At 46.8% G+C, this 22753-nt stretch overlaps 1 protein-coding gene across 2 annotated transcripts in view; it reads left to right on the top strand.

Moving 5' to 3' along the window:
* Nucleotides 1–2050: 2050 nt before the first annotated feature.
* GALNT12 (polypeptide N-acetylgalactosaminyltransferase 12) overlaps nt 2051–22753 on the top strand; it is a 34543-nt gene continuing 13840 nt past the window's right edge. The window contains exons 1-4 of one of the 2 annotated variants that reach the window (XM_064379625.1): nt 2051–2455; nt 16586–16755; nt 20592–20781; nt 22385–22570. In XM_064379625.1, the coding sequence (XP_064235695.1) occupies nt 2079–2455; nt 16586–16755; nt 20592–20781; nt 22385–22570 (923 nt within the window). In that variant the 5' untranslated portion in view covers nt 2051–2078. Of the gene's footprint in view, nt 2456–13745; nt 14616–16585; nt 16756–20591; nt 20782–22384; nt 22571–22753 lie in introns of those variants that run through there. The other variant, XM_064379626.1, reaches the window with a different exon arrangement.

Raw genomic sequence — 22753 nt, 5'->3', positions numbered from 1 at the left:
TGCAGGAGTCAGTGGGATAGCCTGGTGTCTATTGACCTCGTTGCATCTCCATCTCCTCATCTAGCAAACACATGAGCATGTACCATGTGTTTGACAAGCTCTAGGATCATTAGGTGACCACAGCTCATACTTTAATCCCTTACATTCTTTCTGTTGTAAGGCCAGGGTGTAAATTAAACACAGCCCAATGTACCAAGTGCTATAACAAAGTGTGATGATGGATAAAGGTAGAATTGTATACCCCCAAAAAACACTTTGAAGACCTAAGCCCCAGAACCTGTGAAGGTGACCTTATTTGAAAATAGTCTTTAGAGATGTAATCAAGTTAAAATGAGGTCATTAGAGTGGGCCCTCAACCGATAAAACTGCTCTCTGTAGAAGAGTAGAAGAAACACAGAGATCCACACACACTGGGAGAAAGCCATATGATGACGGAGGCAGAGATCAGAGTGACAGGTCCACAAGCCAAGGAATGTCGGAGATTGCCAGGCACACCAGAAACTAAGAGAAAGGCTGGAACAGTTCTCCCCTGAGCCTTCAGAGGGAGCATGGCCCCGCTGACACTTTCATATCAGGCTTCTAGTCTCCAAAACTGTGGGAGAACAAATATCTGCTGTTTTAAGGAGCCCAGTTTCTGGTACATTGTTATAGCAGTCCAAGGAACTAATGGAGATGGTCAGTTTGATGTGTTAACTTGGCTGGGTTTTCATCCCAAACGTTCCATTGAACACTAATCTTGTTGTTGATGTGAAGATATTCCGTAGATGTGATTAACGTCTATAATCACTTTACTTTGGGTAAAGGAGATTATCAAAGCAGGCCTGATTCAATCAATGGCAAGCCCTTTAGAGCAGAATGAGGTTGCCCTGAAAAATCAGAAATTCTGCCTGTGGACCGCAGCTTCAGCTAATCCCAAGGAGTTCCAGCCTGCGCTTCCTGATGGCCCACCCTGCAGATTTTAGATTAGCCTAACCAGCCCCCATGATTGCAAGCCAGTTATTTGTAATAACTTAATATATGGTTCAGTTTATCTAATGGGACTCTGATTAATACACAAAGGGTTGATCTTGAAATCTATTTTCCTAAGAGACTGTGGAGTAGATGAAGCCTTCAGAGACGGAGCTTTTTGGCAGGGTGTTGAAGGAAGGGTAAAGATTGCCAGGTGAGAAAGGGCATTTCAAGTAGAGGGAGCAGCATATGCAGGAACCTAGAAAGGTGCCTTGCTTTCCTCCTCCTCCAGTGGCTGGAGATAGAGAGTTTATCCTGATTACTGAGTTTTTTTGTCCTCCATTATATTTTGCCCCTAGGAGACAGCCTTATCCCTCACTCCAGTCTTGGCGCTGCTAAATATTTCCAGCACCCTAGTAGCTCCCTCATTCCCTCAATCCCTTCAAAGGAAACCTCTCGCCAAGGCCAGGGGTATTTAACAGAGATGGATGGCCTGGGATGTGTGATTATATGATGTCTGTGTATGCTTGTTTTTCTGAGGGTCTAGTTCATTCCTTTGATGAGTTTCTTGGAGGTGTCTGGCAAGTGGGGAATAAGAAACACAGCTGTGGACGAGTGACGAGTCAGGCAAGGGTTTGCTATTCAAGGGCTCCAAAGAGAATGGCAGAGGGTGGGTCTGCAGTAGTCAGTGGGAGAGCCTGGCGTCTGTTGACCTCATCGCAGCTCCATCTCATCTGTAAAAGTGAGCTCATAATCCTAGTTGATGGTTGTTTTATTGGACTGTGTAAAGATCGATGAGATAATGGCAGCAGAATTCATAGCACCCTGCAGGGTGCATTCCGCTAACACTAAGCGCCTACAATATGCCAGGCGCTAAGGGTTTTACCACCATCACCTCCTTAATAATGCATCATAGCCCAAGAAGGAAGGTGCAAGTCTCAGCCAGCCCTCACGAGGACCCAGCCGAGATGAGCCACCCCGGGAGCTGCCCTCGGGGCTGGAGGGCTGCGGGACGGAAAGGGGGCGGTGCGCAGGTGGGGCGGGGCGGCGCGGCGGTTCCGGGATCCGGGTCCCGGACTCCGCAGCCGCCGCCTAGGGGCGCGCTGAGCGCTGGCCCTCTTGGCGGGCGCATGTTGGGGCGCGCGGCGCGGCGGCGCTGCCCGCGGGGACTGCGGCGCGGCCGGGAGGTGCTGTTGGTGCTGGTGGCGCTGCTGGCGGTAGCCGGGCTGGGCTCGGTGCTGCGGGCGCGGCGCGGGGCCAGGGCCGGGGCTGGGGCTTCGGAGCCGGGACCCCCGCGCACCCCGAGCTCCGGGCGGCGCAACCCGGTCCTGCCGCGGCCGCCGGTGGCCGCGAACGCGCTGGGAGCGCGGGGCGAGGCGGTGCGGCTGCAGCTGCAGGGCGAGGAGCTGCGGCTGCAGGAGGAGAGCGTGCGGCTGCACCAGATCAACATCTACCTCAGCGACCGCATCTCACTGCACCGCCGCCTGCCCGAGCGCTGGAACCCGCTGTGAGTGCACAGGTCGGGGGAGGAAGCCCGTCCTCAGAGCCCCGGGCCTCAGTTTCTCCATCAGAGCAGTGGCAGGGGAGGGCTTGGGTCTCCAGGATGACGCGTCTTATTGAATCTTTCTCCGAAGAAGGTAGCATAAGGGCTCGTATTGGGGCAGGGAGGCAAGAAAGTGAAAAAGACAAAAGTAGAAAAAAATCCCAGAAATTGGCAAGTCTGTTACTTGGTGATCTCTTTGCTCCCTTCTTAAGAAGTTACCGTCTCCGCCCTGAAAAGGTGGGGGTCAGGGCTAAGCAGATGGGTTTGAGGCGAGGACCCCCCAGCACCCACAGGACAGCCCACTCTGCCTGCCTCGCAGTGCCTCCGCGAAGCTGACAACTCCTCCGGGCGGGTGGGGACCGGCTCCATTCATTCATCTGTGTGTGCCAGGTGAGGCGAAAGGTGGCTGAAAGGCCCCTCAGCTGCAGAAAGCCTCCTTGCGCTCTCCTTGGGCATTGGATTTCTGTGCTTTGGGTGGAGGAAGGCGGGAAAGGGCAAGGGATGGGAAGGGCTCCTTCTGGCCGTGATCCAGCCCAGCTCACTCCCGTGGGTGGTGCCGGACTGGAGCCAGCGTGGTCCAAGGCCTAGTTCCTGCTGGAGTTGCTGGCTGGGCAGGTTGTGCCCTTGCTTAGGTGAGGAGCCAAGGCACACACTGGCAGCAGGAGGAAGGCCAGGTGGCTGCTGCCACCTTTGCTGCTGGGCCTCCTGAACTCTCTCTTTTCCTTCGAGGTGGCAGGGATCTTCCAAGTCCATGTTTGAGCCCCCTCCTTACAGACGTTGAGGAAAAGAGGGCTCAGAGAGGGGGGCGCCCATTGGAGCTGGTGAGGGCAGCCTTCTGTGTGCACCAGGCACGTGCCACTCCTCTCCCCTCCAAGCCATTCCTGCTTTACAGGTGCAGAAATAGATTCAGAAAGGATAGGTGACCCACCTAAGGCCTCTCGGCTGGAATGTGGTGGGAATGGTCTGGAGGGACTATGGCCCTCCTGGCTCACTTGGGACCATGCTGGTCTCAGGATTCTAGGGGCCTGCTCCATGGTACCTTGGCCAGAGAGACCATGAATGGTGTGATGAGGATGCCCCACCTCTGCCCCAATGTTTCCGCTGTCCTCCCTGTTTCGGGGATCTCCTCATGCGTAGCCTCATGTTTCTGCCTGAGGCATTTTTCACTGTTAATCTTTTTGAGTAAAACTTTGTTGGAATTGATAGTAGTTTCTCTACTCACCAGCCTAAGGCATGCTTAGCTCCTCGAAATCCTGAGGGCATTCACTAAGGCAAAGCCAGGGGAAGCTTTCAGGTTAAATCCAGCCCAGGGAGATAAAATCTTGGCTGTTTTGCTCGTCACCTCTCTGATCTCTGGCAAACTACTTAGCCTTTCAGAGCCTTGGTTTCCCTCTCATTTGCAAAATAGGGAACTCATAAAAGTGAGTGGAATTCTACATAAAAGTGAGTGGAAAGAACACAACTTAGGAATTAATAAAGCACCAGTACCTGGGAGCACACTGTGTGCTTAATTCTTAGTTTTTTCTACTTTCCCTGTTGGCAAGAATGTACTCAGGAGGTTGCTTTTGAGAGTCGCCCAGGGATTGGTTATAGTTTTTCTTTCCTGGTTCCAACTTCCTTTATTGTCCCAGGTTGTAAATATCTCTTTGAAACACTGTGGACAACCTGTGGGGCTTATGGTAACCTGTCTCCATGGTGACCCAGCTGCCCTGTGTCCTCCCAGATTTGCTTGTAGATCCTGCTGTTGCATTGACCCTGGGAAGTTAAGCCAAACCCAGCATGATAAGGGAGTGTGAATGCCTCCTGCCTCTAATTCCTGCAGCAAGGCCTGTTGGGTTATTCTTACCCAGCCAGAGAGAAAGGTGAGCTTGAGCTGTGTGGGTCTCTGTTGGGCCAGGCTTTGAAATGCAACTTCAGAGTGGTCAGTTGAGTCAAGGCCTTTTGTGGAGTCTCACTTTTTTTTTCTTTTTTTTTGACGGAGTCTGGCTCTGTCGCCAGGCTGGAGTACATACAGTGGTGCGATCTCAGCTCACCGCAACCTCTGCCTCCCGGTTCAAGCGATTCCCCTGCTTCAGCCTCTTGAGTAGCTGGGACTACAGGCACATGCTACCACAGTTGGCTAATTTTTTGTATTTTAGTAGAGACAGGGTTTTGCCATATTGGCCAGGATGGTCTCGATCTCCTGAACTTGTGATCCACCTGCCTTGGCCTCCCAAAGTGCTGGGATTATAGGCGTGAGCCACTGAACCTGGCTGGAGTCTCACTTTTATTACATTGCATCCAGTAGCTAATCAGAGTCTTGAGATTTTGCCTGAGAAACGTGAGTGGCAGATCATGAGTCCACAGTGTGGGTATGGGGTCCCTGCGAGTCTAATAAACAGAGGGATAGTGAGGGTCCTTGAATGTTGTAGGAGGGACGGCCCCAAGGGAGCATCTAGTCCAACCAGAGAGGACAAGCCACACCCTCAGGTCACACAGCACATCTTGGGCAGAGCCACAATCCAGATCTTTTACTCTTTCCTTCCTTTGTTTTTGGTGGGGGGGGGGCAGTTATTTCTATGTTTATTTTAATTATAAAAGCAATGCATATTCAGTCTAGAAATGTTGGCATACACAGAGAAACAGACAAGGAAAAAAATAAAAATCACCAATAAACCTACCACTCAAGGAGAACCATTGTTAACATTTTGCTGTACCTCCTTCTAGACCTTTTGAGGCAGAGAAATAGGTTTTGAAAAATACACATCTAGGTGTGTAGGGGAGAGCCTACTCCAACATGATTATGTACATGGGCCCACAGTTGTTTTTAATGAAAGTCTTTGCTCTGCAGTGCCTTTTACCAGAGGCAAGGAGTAGGGACCATTTGGTTTGGCTCTTCCTGGCGTCAGCAGGGTGTGGCCCTGTGTCTGCCTTCTTGGAGAAGGCCAGACTGCTGAAAAGACATTTCAGAGTGCTGGTCCTAATTCTGTGAGGCCCAGTATAGACCTAGACCCCTCTATGAATTTAATAATTTACATGCCAGTGGATTCGAGTATAGTTTTGTTAGTTACAGCCCTGAGTTGAGGAGAAGGAGGCTAATGATGACTAGGAATACTTCCTTGCATGGAAGCATAATAAGTATTAATATAAATAAGTATAGTAAGTATAGTTAGTATAATAAGTAAGTAAGCATAGTAGTATATTATGAATAGCATCTCAGCAAGGAAGGGGAATTTTTACTCTGAGATGATAGCAACTCAAAGTGGGGAGACGGATAGCTGGATTTGTGGCCCTGGAGAACTTTTAAAAAGATACCGATGCCAGGAACCTTCCCCAGAACAGTTAAATGAGAATTTCTATGGCTAGGACCTAGGCTGAATCTGATATGCAACAACGGGTGAAAGCTACTGGCCTAGAGCCTGTGGATTTCTGAGTCAAAAGTTTAGGGTGTGTGCTTTGGAGGGTGTGGAGAATACCAGAACTAGACAAAGAAAGGATTAATAACAGGTCAAATGTAGTTGAAGCCAGTGATGACATCATAGTCAATTGAGTGGTGTGTCACAAGGAAATGGTTACTAATAATGTTGTACCAAAATTTGCAAAACGTTTTAGTTTTCACAGAATACAGGGAACTCGAGATGATCACTGTAACGTCATTCTCATTTGCAATCTGATATTTAGCAGAAGAGAAAGAGTAGAGTAACAGTACCCTTAAGGCTGGACATTTCCCCAGGTATATCTATGGGGATACCATACATGTGAGCACCAGCCGTTCTCTACCAGGGCAGAACTGTGAACCATTGGTCAAGGAAAGCATGGTGTTTGTATTTCTTGACTTGCTCTGGTTTTAGGCTTGTTAGTACTATAATTGCAGTTGTGTGTATAAGTTTAGAGGTCAGAATTTGGGTGCTGCGATGGCAAAGAGTCTCAAAGTAGCTCTTTTTTTTTTTTTTTTTTTTTTTTTTTTTAAACACAGTCTTGCTGTGTCACCCAGACTGGAGTACAATGGCACAATCTTGGCTCACTGCAACCTCCACCTCCTGAGTTCAAGCCATTCTCCTGTTTCAGCTTCCCAAGTAGCTGGAATTACAGGCACGCACCACCACACCCAGCTAATTTTTGTATTTTTAGTAGAGATGGGGTTTCACCATGTTGGCCAGGCTGGTCTCGAACTCCTGACCTCAGGTGATCCACCTACCTCTGCTTCCCAAATTGCTGGGATTACAGGTGTGAGCCACCATGCCTGGCCTCAAAGTAGTTCTAAACAGGTAATTCAGCAAAAGTATGTCTTGCTAGGGTTGCAGGAGGGACTAGGGCATGAGACTGATTTTTTTTTGTTTCCCCAACAAAATATTTTATTAATTCTTATTAGATCCATCTTGAGATCACCAGGGGGCATTCTTTCTTGATTCAGTACTTCAAATCCACAGAACACGTTCAGTTTTGGTTAGTATTTTCCTGATATCTTTTTCTTTCACTCATTCTGTGTCCATGTTTTTGGTATATCTTTGAATAGTATGTTGCTTTATTTTGTGTTGTGATTTAAAAAAAAATCCAGGCCAGGCGCAGTGGCTCAAGCCTATAATCCCAGCACTTTGGGAGGCCGAGGCGGGTGGATCACGAGGTCAAGAGATCGAGACCATCCCGGTCAACATGGTGAATCCCCGTCTCTACTAAAAATACAAAAAATTAGCTGGGCATGGTGGCACGTGCCTGTAATCCCAGCTACTCAGGAGACTGAGGCAGGAGAATTGCCTGAACCCAGGAGGCAGAGGTTGCGGTGAGCCGAGATCATGCCATTGCACTCCAGCCTGGGTAACAAGAGCGAAACTCCGTCTCAAAAAAAACAAAAAAACAAAAACAAAAGCAAAATAATAATTATTTTTTATACTAGTCAGGATTCTTTTCGTTGAAAGTGACTGAAAGCTCAGTGCAAACTGACTTAAATATGGAAGAAAAGGGCCGGGCACAATGGCTCACGCCTGTAATCCCAGCACTTTTGGAGGCCGAGGTGGGTGGATCACGAGGTCAAGAGATCAAGACCATCCCGGTCAACATGGTGAAACCCCATCTCTACTAAAAATACAAAAAATTAGCTGGGCATGGTGGCACGTGCCTGTAATCCCAGCTACTCAGGAGGCTGAGGCAGGAGAATTGCCCGAACCCAGGAGGCGGAGGTTGCGGTGAGCCGAGATCGCGCCATTGCACTCCAGCCTGGGTAACAAGAACGAAACTCCGTCTCAAAAAAAAAAAAAAAAAAAAATACATATATATATATATATATATATATATATATATATATATATATAAAAGAAAATATATTGGCTTCTGTTATGGAAAAGTCTGGGATGAGCACTGGGTTCAGGTTATTCTGGACTCTGGATTCAGGGTCTCAAATGATGTGATCAGGAAACTAATGATTGATCAGGCCTGAGGCATGTAACCTTCCCAGGGGTAGAGGTGTGTGTCTGTGTGTATGTATGTCTGTGTGTCTGTGTGTGTATATGCAAGTGCTTGTGTATCTTCAGCCCTCCATAAACCACATAGACTGAGAGTTGAAAAAGGTAGGCTCTTGAAAGAGAAATCAAGGTGCAGTACAATGAAGAAAGGAAGGATTCTAGTCAAGTAAGACACAAAAATGTACATTACGATCTCCTTGGCGTGTTCTACAGAGGATATGAGTTGATATTTTTTTTAAAAAGACATTTATTTAATAACCTTAATATAAAGATAAAAGAAGATCAGGAGGGTCCAGGCACAGTGGGTCATGCCTGTAATCCCAGAACTTTGAGAGGCCGAGGCAGGCAGATCACTTGAGGTCAGGAGTTTGAGACCAGTCTGGCCAACATGGCGAAACCCGTCTGTACTAAAAATACAAAAATTAGCCAGGCGTGGTGGTGGGTGCCTGTAATCCCAGCTACTTGGGAGGCTGAGGCAGGAGAATTGCTTGAACCTGGGAGGTGGAGGGTGCAGTGAGCCAAGATCCCACCACTGCACTTCAGCATGGGTAAAAAAGATAAAAAGAAGTTCAAGACGCATTTATTGCATCCATTAATTAATTCACATCCATATAATACAAAAATAAATATTCTACTAGCAGAGATTATTGTAGTCCCTACCCAGTAGGGTTGTTATAAAGGCTACATGAAGTAATGTGTATAAAATGCTTATATGGTGCCTCTCCTGTAGTAGTAAGCACTCAACAAACAGTACTGTTATTACCAGGTAAAGTACAAGGCATGCTGAAAATACAGAGACAAACACAGCTCAGCTTCTGCTCTTACAAAGCACATGCAATGTACCAGAAGCTTAAGGAAATGATTATGTGCTGTGATGTGGCACTAAATCCAGTTATGAGCTTCCTTTTGTCCTCAAGGCAAATTTGGAACCCTGAAGTGATACATAGCTATTTTTGTATGATCAAAGGATGCATAGATTTTTATCAGTCTGGAAAAAGAGAAAGTGTTTTTTCTGGAAGCAAACTTAGAGACATTTCAAAAAGATACACGGATGATCTCCAATTTAAGATAGTTTGACTTATAATTTTCCAACTCTATCAGAGTACCCACGCAACCATTCTGGTTTTCACTTTTGGTACATATTCAATAAATTATATGAGATATCCAACACTTTATTATACAGTAGGTTTGTGTTAGATGATTTTGCCCAACTGTAGACTAATGGAAGTGTTCAGGCTAGGCTAAGCTGTGATGTTCAGTAGGTTAGGTGTATTAAATGCATTTTCAACTTAGAATGTTTTCAACTTATGATGAGTTTATTGGGCTGTAACCCCACCGCAAGTCAAGGAGCATTGGTATTGAACCTCATAAAAGAGAATCCCTTTAGGAGATTTTTTTTTTTTTTTTTTTCTGGAGACAGAGTCTCACTCTGTCGCCCAGGCTGGAGTGCAGTGGCACAATCTCGGCTCATTGCAACCTCTGCCTCCCAGGTTCAAGTGATTCTACTGCCTCAGCTCCTCGAGTAGTTGGGATTACAGGCACACACTACCACACCCAGCTAATTTTTTATATTTTAGTAGAGACAGGGTTTCACTGTGTTGCCTAGTCTGGTCTCGAACTCCTGAGCTCAGGCAATCTGCCTGCCTCGACCTCCCAAAGTGCTGGAATTACAGGCATGAGCCACTGTGCCCGGCAGGAGATGATTTCAAAAAAGAAACAGAAACTATACCAGGACAAGAAAAAGGAAAGGGCAGAGTGTTAAATTATTGCTCAATGAAGGCATTTGCTATGAGGAACTAAAGAAATATGATCTAATCTTTAAAAAATAATATTTCCTGTGATTATAAAAATTATTGATGTTCATTGTAGGACAATTTTAGGATGCACAAAAATATAAAAATTAAATAAGAATCAGCAATAATCTCACTTCTTAGAGATCATCATTGATAACATTTTGATGTATTTCTTTCTATTTATTGCTTTTGTGTGAACACACTCACATACACATTGTTGTTTCTAGAATTGGCTATTTGTAGATTTCTACCCTGCCTTTTTGATTTAACGTTATAGTGTGACCATTCTCCTTTATCATTAAGTATTCTCTAAAAAATGTTGATTTGTTGTTTTACATGGTGCCTCTGATGTAGTAAGCACTCAACAAAGGATACTGTTATTACCAGGTGAAGTTCAAGGCGTGCTGAACATACAGGGCCATGATTTATTCATGCAGTCATACTATACTGTATTTTCTTCTTGTTAGACATTGAAATTGTTTACAGCTTTTTGCTATTATAAATAATGTTACAAAGAAAAAATTTTAAAACAAGCCTCCTTCAGGATATTCCAATTATTTACTTAGGCAAGAAATGTTTATGTATATTGATACGAGATCAAAGAAAAGAGGAACATTTTAAAGCTCTGAATACTAAGTGAAAAACTGGCACCCAGGCTTCTTGTGATTTAGATGACATGAAGAGCCCACCTAGACATTCTAGAATGGTGGCCCGAGGCCATTGCTTTTAGTGAAAACATGTTGAAAACAACAAAAACAAAGCAGGGCTGACATATGGTTCCAACTCTGGTCAAGCAGAGAATAAATACATTTTAATCCCAAATAGTAAGGATGTGATTTCAGACTAAAGGATAGTTCTTTTTTTTTTTTTTTTTTAAAGATAGGGTTTCACCATGTTGGTCAGGCTGGTCTTGAACTCCCGACCTCAGGTGATCCGCCTGCCTTGGCCTCCAAAGTGCTTGGATTACAGGCTTTAGCCACCACACCCAGCCAGGATAGTTCTTTACATTGAATGCACTTCACTTTGAAAACCTCACTTCACCGTCCTTATCGTCACTTATTTCTTTTTGAACATAGTGCGTGTTCAAATCGAAGTTTTAGCGGCATCTTAAGAAAAAAATATTTATTTCATATTTCACAAAAACACTTTTCATGTAAGCAATTTTTTTTTCGTCTTTTTTTTTTTTTTTTTTTTTTTTTTTTTGAGACAGGGTCTGGCCCTGTCGCCCAGGCTGGAGTGCAATGGTGCGATCTTGGTTCACTGCGACCCCCCACTCCCTGGCTCAAACCATCCTTCCACCTCAGCCTCCTGAGTAGCTGGGACTACAGTTGTATGCCACCATGTCCAACTAATTGTTATAGTTTTGGTAGAGACAGGTTTTTGCCATGTTGCCCAGGCTGGCCTCCAATTCCTGGGCTCAAGCAATCCTCCCGCCTTGGCCTCTCAAAATGCTGAGATTACAAGTGTGAGCCACTGCACCTGGCCTCTTGGTTAATTCTTTCTGAGGCTCCTGGTGGGCTACAACTCAACACGATCTAGCTTTTCTCTGCATCCTGTCTAGTACTCAGGGGCTTAATAATCAACTCACACTTATTAATACTTTTATAATACATACACACACATATGATTTCCATTTGCTATAGCATGTACTTCTTGTAGGGGGGATGTTTTGGTAGATATGAGAAATAATGAGATTGGGGAGGGCATCTGTAAGGGCCACTAAGATTGGATACGTAGCTGTGGATCAGAATGGGCTTGGTGTTTGCGTATGTCCTTCACAACATTAGACCTTTTTTTCTTCTTTTTATATTAAAGTTTTATTTTGGAAAAATTTAAACCTGGAGAAAATTTGTGAGACTACCATAACAAATTTCTATAAATCCTCCACCTAGATCCACCCATTATTGTTTTGACCCATTTACTTATTTTTTCTCTTTCTAAATGTCTGCTATAATATTATACACATTTGAGAGGAAGTTACAGAAATAACAGTTCTTTACCTGTCACTACTTCAGCATGCGTTTTCAAAGAGCAAGGACATCCTCTCATGCTACTGTGATGTAATATCAAATTCAGGATATTAATCCAATATTGGTTGTCTATAGCTGTCCCCACTTTTATAGTGAGATTTTTTCATCCTAATTCAGTATGTAAGCAAGAATCCGGTGTGACAGTTTAGTCAGCCCGTTGCAGTGCTTTTTTGGCCTCCCTCAGTTGGTAACAGTTCCTCAGCCTCTCATGGTCTCTTATGACATTGACATTTTTAAAGAGTAAAGGCCCATTGGTTTGTAAAATGTGTCTCAGTTTGGGTCTGTCAGATACTTTCCTTGTGATTTATTTCGTGGTATGTATTACCACAAAATTTAGTGGCTTAAGATAACAATAAACACTTATTATTTCACATAGTTTCTATGAACTAGGAATTTAGGAGTAGCTTAGCTGGGTGGTTCTGGCTTGGAATCTCTCTTGAGATTATAGCCAAGCTGTCACTTGGAACTTTGATCCCCTGAAGGCATAATTGGGTGGGGCTGGAGGTTCTGCTTCCAAAATGGCTCATTCACGTGGCCGGAAAGATTGTACTGGCTGTTGGCAGGAAGCCTCAGTTGCTTGCCACATAGAGTCCTCTATAGGGCTGCTTGAGTATCCTCACAACATGGCAGCCAGCTTTCTACAGAATGGATGATACATTCCATTGAGGAAACAAAGAGGAAACCTCAGTGTTTCATGATCTAGTCTTGGAAGTCGCACAGTGTTTCTCCTGCTTTTCATGTGTGGTGGGTTTTTTTAATTTTTTTATTTTTAAAAGACGGGGTTTCACTATGTTGGCCAGGCTGGTCTCGAACTCCTGACCTCAAGCAATCCACCCACCTCGGCCTCCCAAAGTGCTGGGATTACAGGCGTGAGCCACCGTGCCCGGCATGTGTGGTGGTTTTAAAATATATCCACAAATTCTTTGATAGCCTCTGTCCAAGAGATGGAGCCACATTCTCTTCCCCTTGATTGTGGACCAGACTCCCTTCTCTGGAGCACAAAGCCTTCCATGGGGTCAGTGCTAAGTTAACTACTTACATGAGTTGAAAGCGTATGGTGTCTGGGGATTCAGCTTCTGGCTTGCTAGGTGCTGGTGGGGATGCCCAGTGGCTTCACGACATCAGAGCTTTCATGCTTCTAGCCTGGGCTGACCTCTTCTCAAGTGCCCAGATCAGGGCCTCCAGAAGCAGCAGTGATGAGTATATAAAGCTGGCTGAGAAGAGCCGGCCCCTATCAGAGATTCTTAGATAATCCTGTTCAGAGCTGAAGGGAAACCGTCCCAGTGACAGCAGAGCAAGGCCACTGCCAGGCAGCCTTGGAATTTGCTGTAGAGGTTGTCCTGGCATTAGGAAGAGGGACATGGAACTCATTCCAGGGAAGAGGACCCTAGACCCCAAAAGGGAGAAGAGAAATTGTCCTTGTCTTGGTAGGAGGGAGGGCCAGGTAGGGAGATGTGATACAGGGATCTTTAGATTCAGATGGCCCACCTGAGCCTCCTGTGGGGTAGAAGGAGCAAACCAGAACCTTGCAACAAGATCCCTGGACACAGAGATCTCAGCCCAGTACACACTAGCAGGTGCTCTGTGAACCAACCAAGTCACTCCACCTTTCTTAGCCTTTAACACGGGAGCAGTAAATGCTAACATAGGAAGTGGTTTTGAAGGTAAAACGAAGTACTACATGTCATCAATTCAGAGGCACATTTTTTCCCATATTTCAACATTTCTAAAATTAGCATGTGTCTTAAAAATCAGTGCATCTTACCATTATGCTAGGCAGCACTTGGCTTTTCTTCCCCCCAACTTTAAAGTTCATGGGCACCTGTGCAGGTTTTTGCTGAGGATGATGGCTTCCAGCTCTATCCATGTCCCTGCAAAGGACATAGTCTCATTCCTTTTTATGGCTGCATAGCATTCCATGGTATATATGTACCACATTTTCTTTATCCAGTCTATCATTGATAGGCATTTAGGTTGATTTCATGTCTTTGCTATTGTCAATAGTACTGCAGTGAACATACGTGTGCATGTATCTTTATAATAGAATGATTTATATTCCTTTGGGTTTATACCCAGTAATGGGATTGCTGGGTCAAATGGTATTTCTGCCTCTAGGTCTTTGAGGAATTGCCACACTGCCTTCCACAATGGTTGAACTAATTTACACTCCCACCAACAGTATAAAAGCATTTCTCTTTCTCCACAACCTCGCCAGCATCTGTTGTTTTTTGACTTTTTAATAATGGCCATTTTGACTGGTGCGAGATGGTATCTCTTCTTATTGGTTCATTAAAGAATGTTGTGTCTTCCAACCCAGGGCTGCTTAACTTTGTTGAAATACTGTAGACTGGAGCAGTAAGGTCACTTCTAAGGTATGACGAAGAAACTATGCTTATTAAAAAAAGAGTCCTTACCTGTGAGAGACACATACTGAACTATTTTTGGATGCTACAATATGCTGGATTTTCTTTAGAAAGAATCTGGGGCAGAGGGAGTGGTGTTGACATAGATGAATCAAGATAGATTGACCGTGAGTTGAGAATTGTTGTCACTAGGCAAAGGGTACCCAGCAGTTTTTTATTTGTTCTACTTTTTTTTTTTTCAGATAGAGTCTTGATCTGCTGTCCAGGCTGGAATGCAGTGGCACAATCTTGGCTTGCTGCCACTTATGCCTCTTGGGGTTCAAGTGATTCTCATGCCCCAGGCTCCCAAGTAGCTAGGATTACAGGCACGTGCCAACACATCTGGCTAATTTTTGTATTTTTATAGAGATGGGGTTTCACCATGTTGATCAGCTGGTCTCGAACTCTTGGCCTCAAGTGATCCACCTGCCTCACCCTCCGAAAGTGCTGAGATTACAGGTGTGAGTGACTGCACCTGGCCTTGTTCTGCTTTTTTAATGTTGAAATTTCTAATACTAAAATAAAAGAGGAAAAAACAAATACTTTTGTATGCTAAGGGCTCTTCCCTGACTTTTCATGCGGCTTGGTCCCTCATCATTCAAGTCATCCTAAATGCCTAAATGTCACCTCTTCCAAGCACCCCTCCCAGCTCACCTGCCCTGTACTTGCTCTCCTTCCCGTTCCCCACTCCTCTTTTTTACACTTTTTTTTTTTTTTCAGACGAAATCTTGCTCTGTTGCCCAGGCTGGAGTGCAGTGGTGCAATCTTGGCTCACTGCAACCTCTGCCTCCCGGGTTTAAGCCATTCTCTGCCTCAGCCTCCCAAGTAGCTGGGATTATAGGTGTGTGCTACCGCACCCAGCTAATTTTTGTATTTTTAGTAGAGACAGGGTTTCACCATCTCGGCCAGGGCAGTCTTGAACTCCTGACCTCCTGATCTACCTGCCTCAGCCTCCCAGAGTTCTGGAATTACAGGCATGAGCCACTGCGCCTGGCCCTCTTTTTCACTTTCATAGTTTCAAAGTTGTTCTTTTTTATTACCCTCCTTTCCATTTTCCGTAGCCCAATCACTTTTTGTTTACTTGATTATTGTCCCCCTGAATGTGAGCTCCATGGGAGCAGGGGCCGGGCCTATCTGGCACGCGGTGGGTGCTGAGGAAGTGTTTGGTGACTAATAAAGGGCCCAGTGGCACAATGCTGGTTTGTGGTAGACAGCAGGTGTCACTTTCCCTCTTCCTCCTGCCTGGTTTGGCATCTTTTCTCCTGTCCTCTTTGATCTGTCTCTGAGCTTGTCTGGGGAAGGCCTTGCCTTAGCTATCCAGGGAGCCTGGCTGCTCTCCAGCATTTAACCCCCTTCTTGAATATCTAGCTGATCCCCTGGTCTAGTCTTTGGCCAGCCCCCAGCATTCAAACTCTGGTCCTTCTGGTATCCCCGTGGTGTCCCTCTCCCACCTTGCCCTTAGCTACTTCCCACTGACGGTCTCCAGGCACTGCCCCTTAGTCAGTCCTGTGACACTGGGAATTTGTCATCAGTCACTCAGGATAGAATTCTGTGTCAACCATGCAACCTTCAGTTCAAAGTGACAGCAGATTGCTAAACAAAGAGGGAGCTTATTGGTTCTAATCACTGCCAGTCAGGCCCACTGCTGGAGTTGGGTGGGCTCAGCCCCACCCTGCCACATGGCTGCCACATCTTGCAGGGCGAGTGACAGCAGGGATACTGGGGAGGTCACCAGTGTCCTCTGCAGAGTCCTTCCTGGAGTGTTCATAGGTCTTAGCCACAATTCTAGTTTATGTATTCGGGACACCACCTTTGCTAAGCCTATACAGTATTGGATGCTGGAAGCAGGTAGGGAGTGGTACAGTGGTACATGAGTACCCAAAATACTGTGAGTGGCGCATGCCGAGATGGAGGTGGGCCAGGTGCTGGAGGAGCATTGAGGAGCCAGCAACTGCCTGAGGTAGGTGGTCCCAGGCAGTTCACAGATAACAGGCCCTCAGCTGTTATTGAGAGAGAACAAGGAGTTTGCCAAGTAGAGAAGGGAGGAAGGGCATTCCCGGCAGAGGGAACAGTCTGAGCCAAGGCCTGGGAGTGGGACTGGGGCTGAGTGAACAGAGAAGAGGGCGATGGGGAAGGAAGAAGTGCCAGTTTCCTTCCTGCTGATTCTGCCTGGTTTGTATGTCACTCAAATCCAAAAGTTGCTTTACAGCTTAAAACAATATCCCACAGTAAAAGCTAGGTGGGGGTCATGGTTAGGACCTTTCTTGGAGTCTGCTGGGGCGCCTAGTGCCACAAGGGGAGCTCTGGAAGATCCTTCAGCGGATTATGTTCCCTCCCCCAGGGGACCATGACCTATGTCCCCTTCATCGCTCCCTCCCCAGTGCCAGCCTGGGCTAGGTTCTCAGTTCCTGAAGTTGCGCTGTATTTGCAGGTGCAAAGAGAAGAAATATGATTATGATAATTTGCCCAGGACGTCTGTTATCATAGCATTTTATAATGAAGCCTGGTCAACTCTCCTTCGGACAGTTTACAGTGTCCTTGAGACATCCCCGGATATCCTGCTGGAAGAAGTGATTCTTGTAGATGACTACAGTGATAGAGGTGAGTCCCTCTATCTCTCTCTAGCTCTGGGAAGAGCCTGTCCTTCTGTGACAGTGTCTGGGAGGTGAGAGTGGGATGCAGAGGGCTAGAGTAGGCCCAGTAAGGATCAGCTTCGTGTGTCCCCCTGCACCCAAAGACCTCAGGGATAGCAGCCCAGAAACAGCAGGCGCGGAAACTAAAAGAAGCGGGGCATTCTCTGAGTGTTTTCTGGGACCAACCATTGGCCAGTGGAGGTGATGTAGGAGGTGGGGTTGCAGATGGTCGGGGTCAGATCTGGTAGGGCCTTGGAGGCCACCATAGGGGGTTGAGGCTTAAGTGTGAGCTTGATGGGGAGCCGTGGGGACAGCAAGGTCCAGGTCCATCTGAGGAGCTCACTGAGCCTGCTGTGTGGGGAATGGCTGATGGCAGGGGATGGGCTGGGGGAGGATGGAGGCAGGGAAGGGTGGAGGGGCTTCTGTGGTGCCCACATGCAGCAGAGCCTTGGCTTGGCCGGGACTGGTGGTGCTGACGGAGTAACATCACCCATGAATCCTTGGGGCCTAGCTGAAGTGGGAGCAGCTAAGCTGAACCAAGGGCAAGTGTCAAGGCTATAACAGCAGGTAAAGCTGTGGGCTTAGTCGCTACAGCCTGTCTCAAAGGGAAGCAACCCCTGCTGATGGGGCATCTGCTGCCTCAGATGCTGCACTTGCTTTGACTTCACAACTGGCCTCTGTGTGTTCTAATAGGTATGTACATTTTTTCACAGACTCAATAGTGATTCCCATAAGATAGAAATAGACTTCTCACATCATGGATCTGGATGTTAGTCTAGGATGGGTGTGGTACCTCCTTGGTGGATGGGGCCTCAGCTCCTTCTGCACCTGTTCCCACCTTCTCTAGGGTGCTCTGCTGCCTTTGTCCTCATGGACTGGGCTGGTTTTTCACCTCCTACTCACTCTGGTCAACCAGAAGGCAGAAGGGGAAGGAGAGCCACACCCTTTCTCTTGAGGGCACTGCTTGGAAGTTCTCTGCACATGCTGTTGAACAGAGCATGGTTGCCTGGCCACATGTAGCTGCAAGGGAGGCCAGGAGCTGTGGCCTTTATCCTGCTGGCTGTGTGCCCAGTTACAGGTCACAGGGAGAATGGGTTTAGGGCACAAGCAGCAGAGTCTGTGACGGCGTCTGTGACAGGCTGGGGTTTGGTGCTGACTATAGCCTGGTAGGCGCTGGGTTCTGGAGTCAGGGCACCTGGGTCCAAGGCGAGCTTTCCCATGATGCAGTCATGGCGCCTTGGGGGAGTTGCTTGTCTTGTCTGGGCCTCAGTTTCTCACCTGTGAATGGATCTGTCTGCCCCTACCTCAAGAGAATTATAGTGAAGAATAAATGGGATCGTGTATAGGACAGAACCTCGTGTAGCGGCACATAGTAGGTGCTCATTTACATTTCCTTTTTCCCTTTCCTCCCAGGGTTGTTTTAAATCTCTCTGTGTAGACTCTGGTTCTGGACCACAGTGCATGGGCCTGAATCCCCCTCCAACACCTAGCGACTATACAGCTTTGAGCAATGACCTTAACCAATTTGGCTTCAGCCTCTGTAAAATGGGCGTAATAATAGCTTCTACCTTGTAGCATCATCGTGAGCGTTGAATGAGATGAGGAGGGTAATGTGCTGGGTAGGCGCTTGGCATTTATGAGCTCTTGTTAGATGATAACTTCTATTTTTATAATGTTTAAAAAGTTGTGACATGAAAAAAAACATTACAAATATATTAATCTAAAGGCAAAGAGCAGACTATTTATTTTATTATTATGAGATTAAATAGCTCATCAGCAGGCAGGAATACCATATGAATTCCTCTGACACATCTCAATTCTCTCATAAAAATGTGAGGCAGTGTGGACCAAGCTTCCCTTCCTGCCATCGTGGGAACTTGGGAAAACAGGCGCGATGCCCCACTTTAACCTGTGATGAGTTAGGAAGTCCTGCCCTGCCTCCCCTCCCCACCATTTCTGCAGTGTCATTGTGAGCTTGATGAAAGGGTGTCAGGCCCTCCCAGATGCAGAGAGACAGTTCAGGCAGACATAAAATTAACGCTGACAAGATCTGTCATGAATGCAGGCCAGCCACACGTGTACTCATGGGGTCACTGGGTACTCTAGCTAATTAGCTTTGCTTGCAAAGTTACTTCCCTTATTCCTGCCATCAACTCATTGCAGTTATAATTTGGATTTTTTCTTTAAATTGGCTGGGCATGGTGGCTCATGCCTGTAATCCCAGCACTTTGGGAGGCCAAGGTGGGAGGGTTACTTGAGCCCAGGAATTTGAGACCAGCCTGGGCAGCATAGGAAGACCCTATCTCTACAAAAAATTTTAAAAGTAGCTAGGTGTGGTGTGCACATTTGTAGTCTCAGCTACTTGGGAGGCCAAGGTGGGAGGATCACTTGAGCCCAAGAGGTTGAGGCTGCAGTGAGCCGTGATTGCGCCACTGCCACTCTAGCCTGGGTGACAGAGTGAGACCCTGTCTCAAAAAAAAAAAAAAAAAAATCAACCAACAAATGCTTTTATTTATTGATTTATCTATAGACAGGCTTTCATGCTGGTGGCTGCTCTGGGCAGCAGTGTTAGCTTGTAGAATTTGGAGCTGGATTCCCCTCATGGCCTCAGTGCCCTCATCTGTGAAGTGGGGTAAGACTAGTACCTGCCTCAGAGGATTGTTATGAGGATCAGATGCGGTATCTGGAAATCACCTAAGCAGTATTTGGCATAGCAGGTCTTCTTCAGTTTTGGCTATTATTATTGTTACTACTACTGTATAAGCTGTAAAGTACTCCTGAGAAAATTTCTATTAGCATAATTACTAGTTTTTTTAAATTTGAGATAGCGCCTCACTCTGTCATCAGGCTGGAGTGCAGTGGCGTGATCTTGGCTCACTGCAACCTCCGTCTACCCGGTTCAAGCAATTCTCCTTTCTTAGACTCCTGAGTAAGCTGAGACTACAGGCACATGCTACCATGCCCAGCTAATTTTTACATTTTTAGTAGAGATGGGATTTTACCATGTTGGTCAGGATGGTCTCGATCTCTTGACCTCGAGATCCACCTGCCTTGGCCTCCCAAAGTGCTGGGAGGCATGAGCCACTGCACCCAGCCATAATTACTGTTTTTATAAAAATTGCAGTTAGATGATTCATGTGTTTTTGGGTTTTTAAATGCTCACGAGTCAAAACTATAAAGCATTTTTTGTAACAGCTTTATTGAAATATATTCAGATACCATTCAGTTCACCTATTTGAAGTGTATGATTCCACATGCATGTGTTTTGATGGGGAGCAAATGGTGGTTCTGGAATTCCTCCCCCAGCCTCCTCCTGGCCTTTAGAGCACTTCCAACCTTGGTTCTGGGTGAGATGAGGATGTCCCAGGTGGCAGAGCAAGGGAAGCTTCTGTCTATTTCATCTTCTGTTTGGGACAGGGAGGCCCAGAAGGCCCTGGCTTGGGATGCAACAGTCCTTCAAGAGTGTCATGGTGGCCAGGCGCAGTGGCTGATGCCTGTAATCCTAGCACTTTTGGAGGCCGAGGTGGGTGGATCACAAGGTCAAGAGATTCAGACCATCCTGGCCAACATGGTGAAATCCCATCTTTACTAAAAATAAAAAATCAGCCAGGAATGGTGATACATGCCTTTAGTCCCAGCTATTTGGGAGGCTGAGGCAGGAGAATCACTTGAACCTGGGAGGCGGAGGTTACAGTGAGCTGAGATCGCTCCACTGCACACCAGTTTGGTGACAGAGGGAGACTCTGTCTCAAAAAAAAAAAAGAAGTGTTATAGTGACCCCTGTTGCTTTGTTTACCTCCCTAGAGCACCTGAAGGAGCGCTTGGCCAGTGAGCTTTCAGGCCTGCCCAAAGTGCGCCTTATCCGTGCCAACAAGAGAGAGGGCCTGGTGCGAGCCCGGCTGCTGGGGGCATCTGCGGCGAGGGGGGATGTTCTGACCTTCCTGGACTGTCACTGTGAGTGCCACGAGGGGTGGCTGGAGCCGCTGCTGCAGAGGTGCGTGAGCCACCCGTCAGGGGAGAGACAGCACGTTTCCTGGTGTAGGTAGCATGAGGGACAGACTCATCACGTTGCTTGAGAGTTATCAGATTGCCTGGGCTCAGCTGTTCCTTGGGCCCTGTTCTCAAGGCCACCCTCCCACCTGCCCCCCTCAGGAAGCCACCATCTGCTGGGGCCTGATTTTTGTTCCCTTCTGTCTGTTTCCTGCCCATGCTCTGCCTTATCTCTCTGCCCTTTCTGTTTCTGCGTCACGGAAGTCAGGAGCTGAGCCGGCCAACCAGGAGCTCCCAGGTGGGAAAGGAAGGAGGGGATGTTGGCTTAGCCTCCCTTCTGTGGAGCAGGCAAAGGGCTAGAGGCACAGGGTCTCTGCAGCTGGGAAACTGCTTTCCCGCAGACCTCAACATTGTGGTTGTTAGGGTTGCCTGGTAGAGCTGGGGACCGACTTGCCTTCCTTCCTGGGTGTGACCCAGCTGCCCCGTGCCCTGCCACTTCCTGCTGTCCTGGTTCCTTGTCAGCTGTGGGTGCTATAGCCATCTCTTTCTCCTCCTCAGCTCCGATGAGCTTCCCCAGCAGCAGACTCATGCCTCCTCCGGCCTGTGATGGAGACGGAGACTATTTAGAACACAGTGATGGTCGAATGCTCCCCCTCCTCCGTTCCCCCGCTGCACTCATAGAGGGCCACCTCTACGCTAATCTGAAGTCATGGGGAGAGGTCATTTCTTTCTCTTCAGCTGATGGATTAATGCTTCTAGAATTACTCTTCATTCCACCCTTTAGACAGCGGCCAGCCCTCTTCCTGCTGCATGACTGTAGATAAGGGGATTTTTCCACCTCGGTTGTCCGTTAGAAATACCTGGGGAATTTTTAAATGGATTTTTTAAATTTTTAATTTTTCTGGGTAAATAGTAAGTGTAATAATGTTGTGGAGAGAACAGTTGAAACCAACACACAGGCTGATACCTGCAAAAGGAACATTTTTCACTATGTGTAATATTTCAACAGGAATACAAATTAAAAGAAAAAAATAGCAGTTGTTTCAGGTTCTCTGCCGGCCGACTTACATTTTCCCAGGAAATCCTCACATTAACCCTCTAAATGGTTATTATTATCCAGTGTTACCACTGAGGCAATAGACTCCGAGGTTAGGTGACTTGGCCAATGTCACACAGCAAATAAATAGCAGGATTAGAATTTATATTCTAATTCCCAGGCTGACCCTTTGGTCTGGGTGCACCTTTATTCTTAGGGAGGTAAGTATTTCTTGATGTTAGGATGTTTCATTGTGATTAAACCTCTTGCACTTCTGAGAAATTGAAATCATAGAGTGTTTGGTCAGAATGTCTGTAGATAGAATCAGAGCATATTAAAGTCATGGGACTTTTTGTTGTAAAGCCCTCCCTGGCCCCCAGCATCCCCCGATGGTGGTCACCTGCCAGGGCTCTGACACAGCTACAGACACCTGGAATGAGAGAAGCAGGCCTTTCTCAGGCGTTCTTCCCTCTTACTGGAAGGAAGACAAGAATTCACACTTGAATTTCCCTATTATCTTCCTGCTGCCGTCTGCATAGGAGGGACGAATGGATGTCTTGGGTGCTTTCAGGATCCATGAAGAGGAGTCGGCAGTGGTGTGCCCCGTGATTGATGTGATTGACTGGAACACCTTTGAATACCTGGGGAACTCTGGGGAGCCCCAGATCGGCGGTTTCGACTGGAGGCTGGTGTTCACGTGGCACACAGTTCCTGAGAGGGAGAGGTTACGGATGCGCTCCCCTGTTGATGTCATCAGGTCAGGAGCTGACTTCTGGGTGACTTGTGTTTTCAAGCATGCCTTGTTGCATCTGGCTGACCTGACAGCAGAGGCCCTGGGGGGCATGGTCAGCTGTCAGCTTAACTACCTCCCCTCTTCCCACCTTTTTGCCCAGAATATTTATTTTTATAAGCATGTCTGCTACACACATCACTTTTATAT

This window comes from Aotus nancymaae, unplaced genomic scaffold (assembly GCF_030222135.1).
Source record: "Aotus nancymaae isolate 86718 unplaced genomic scaffold, 86718_ANA_hifiasm-v0.15.2.pri h1tg000003l, whole genome shotgun sequence".
NCBI classification, from domain to species: Eukaryota; Metazoa; Chordata; class Mammalia; order Primates; family Aotidae; genus Aotus; species Aotus nancymaae.
Note: the sequence above shows the minus strand (reverse complement) of the source record. Positions and strands in the feature narration are given on the sequence as shown.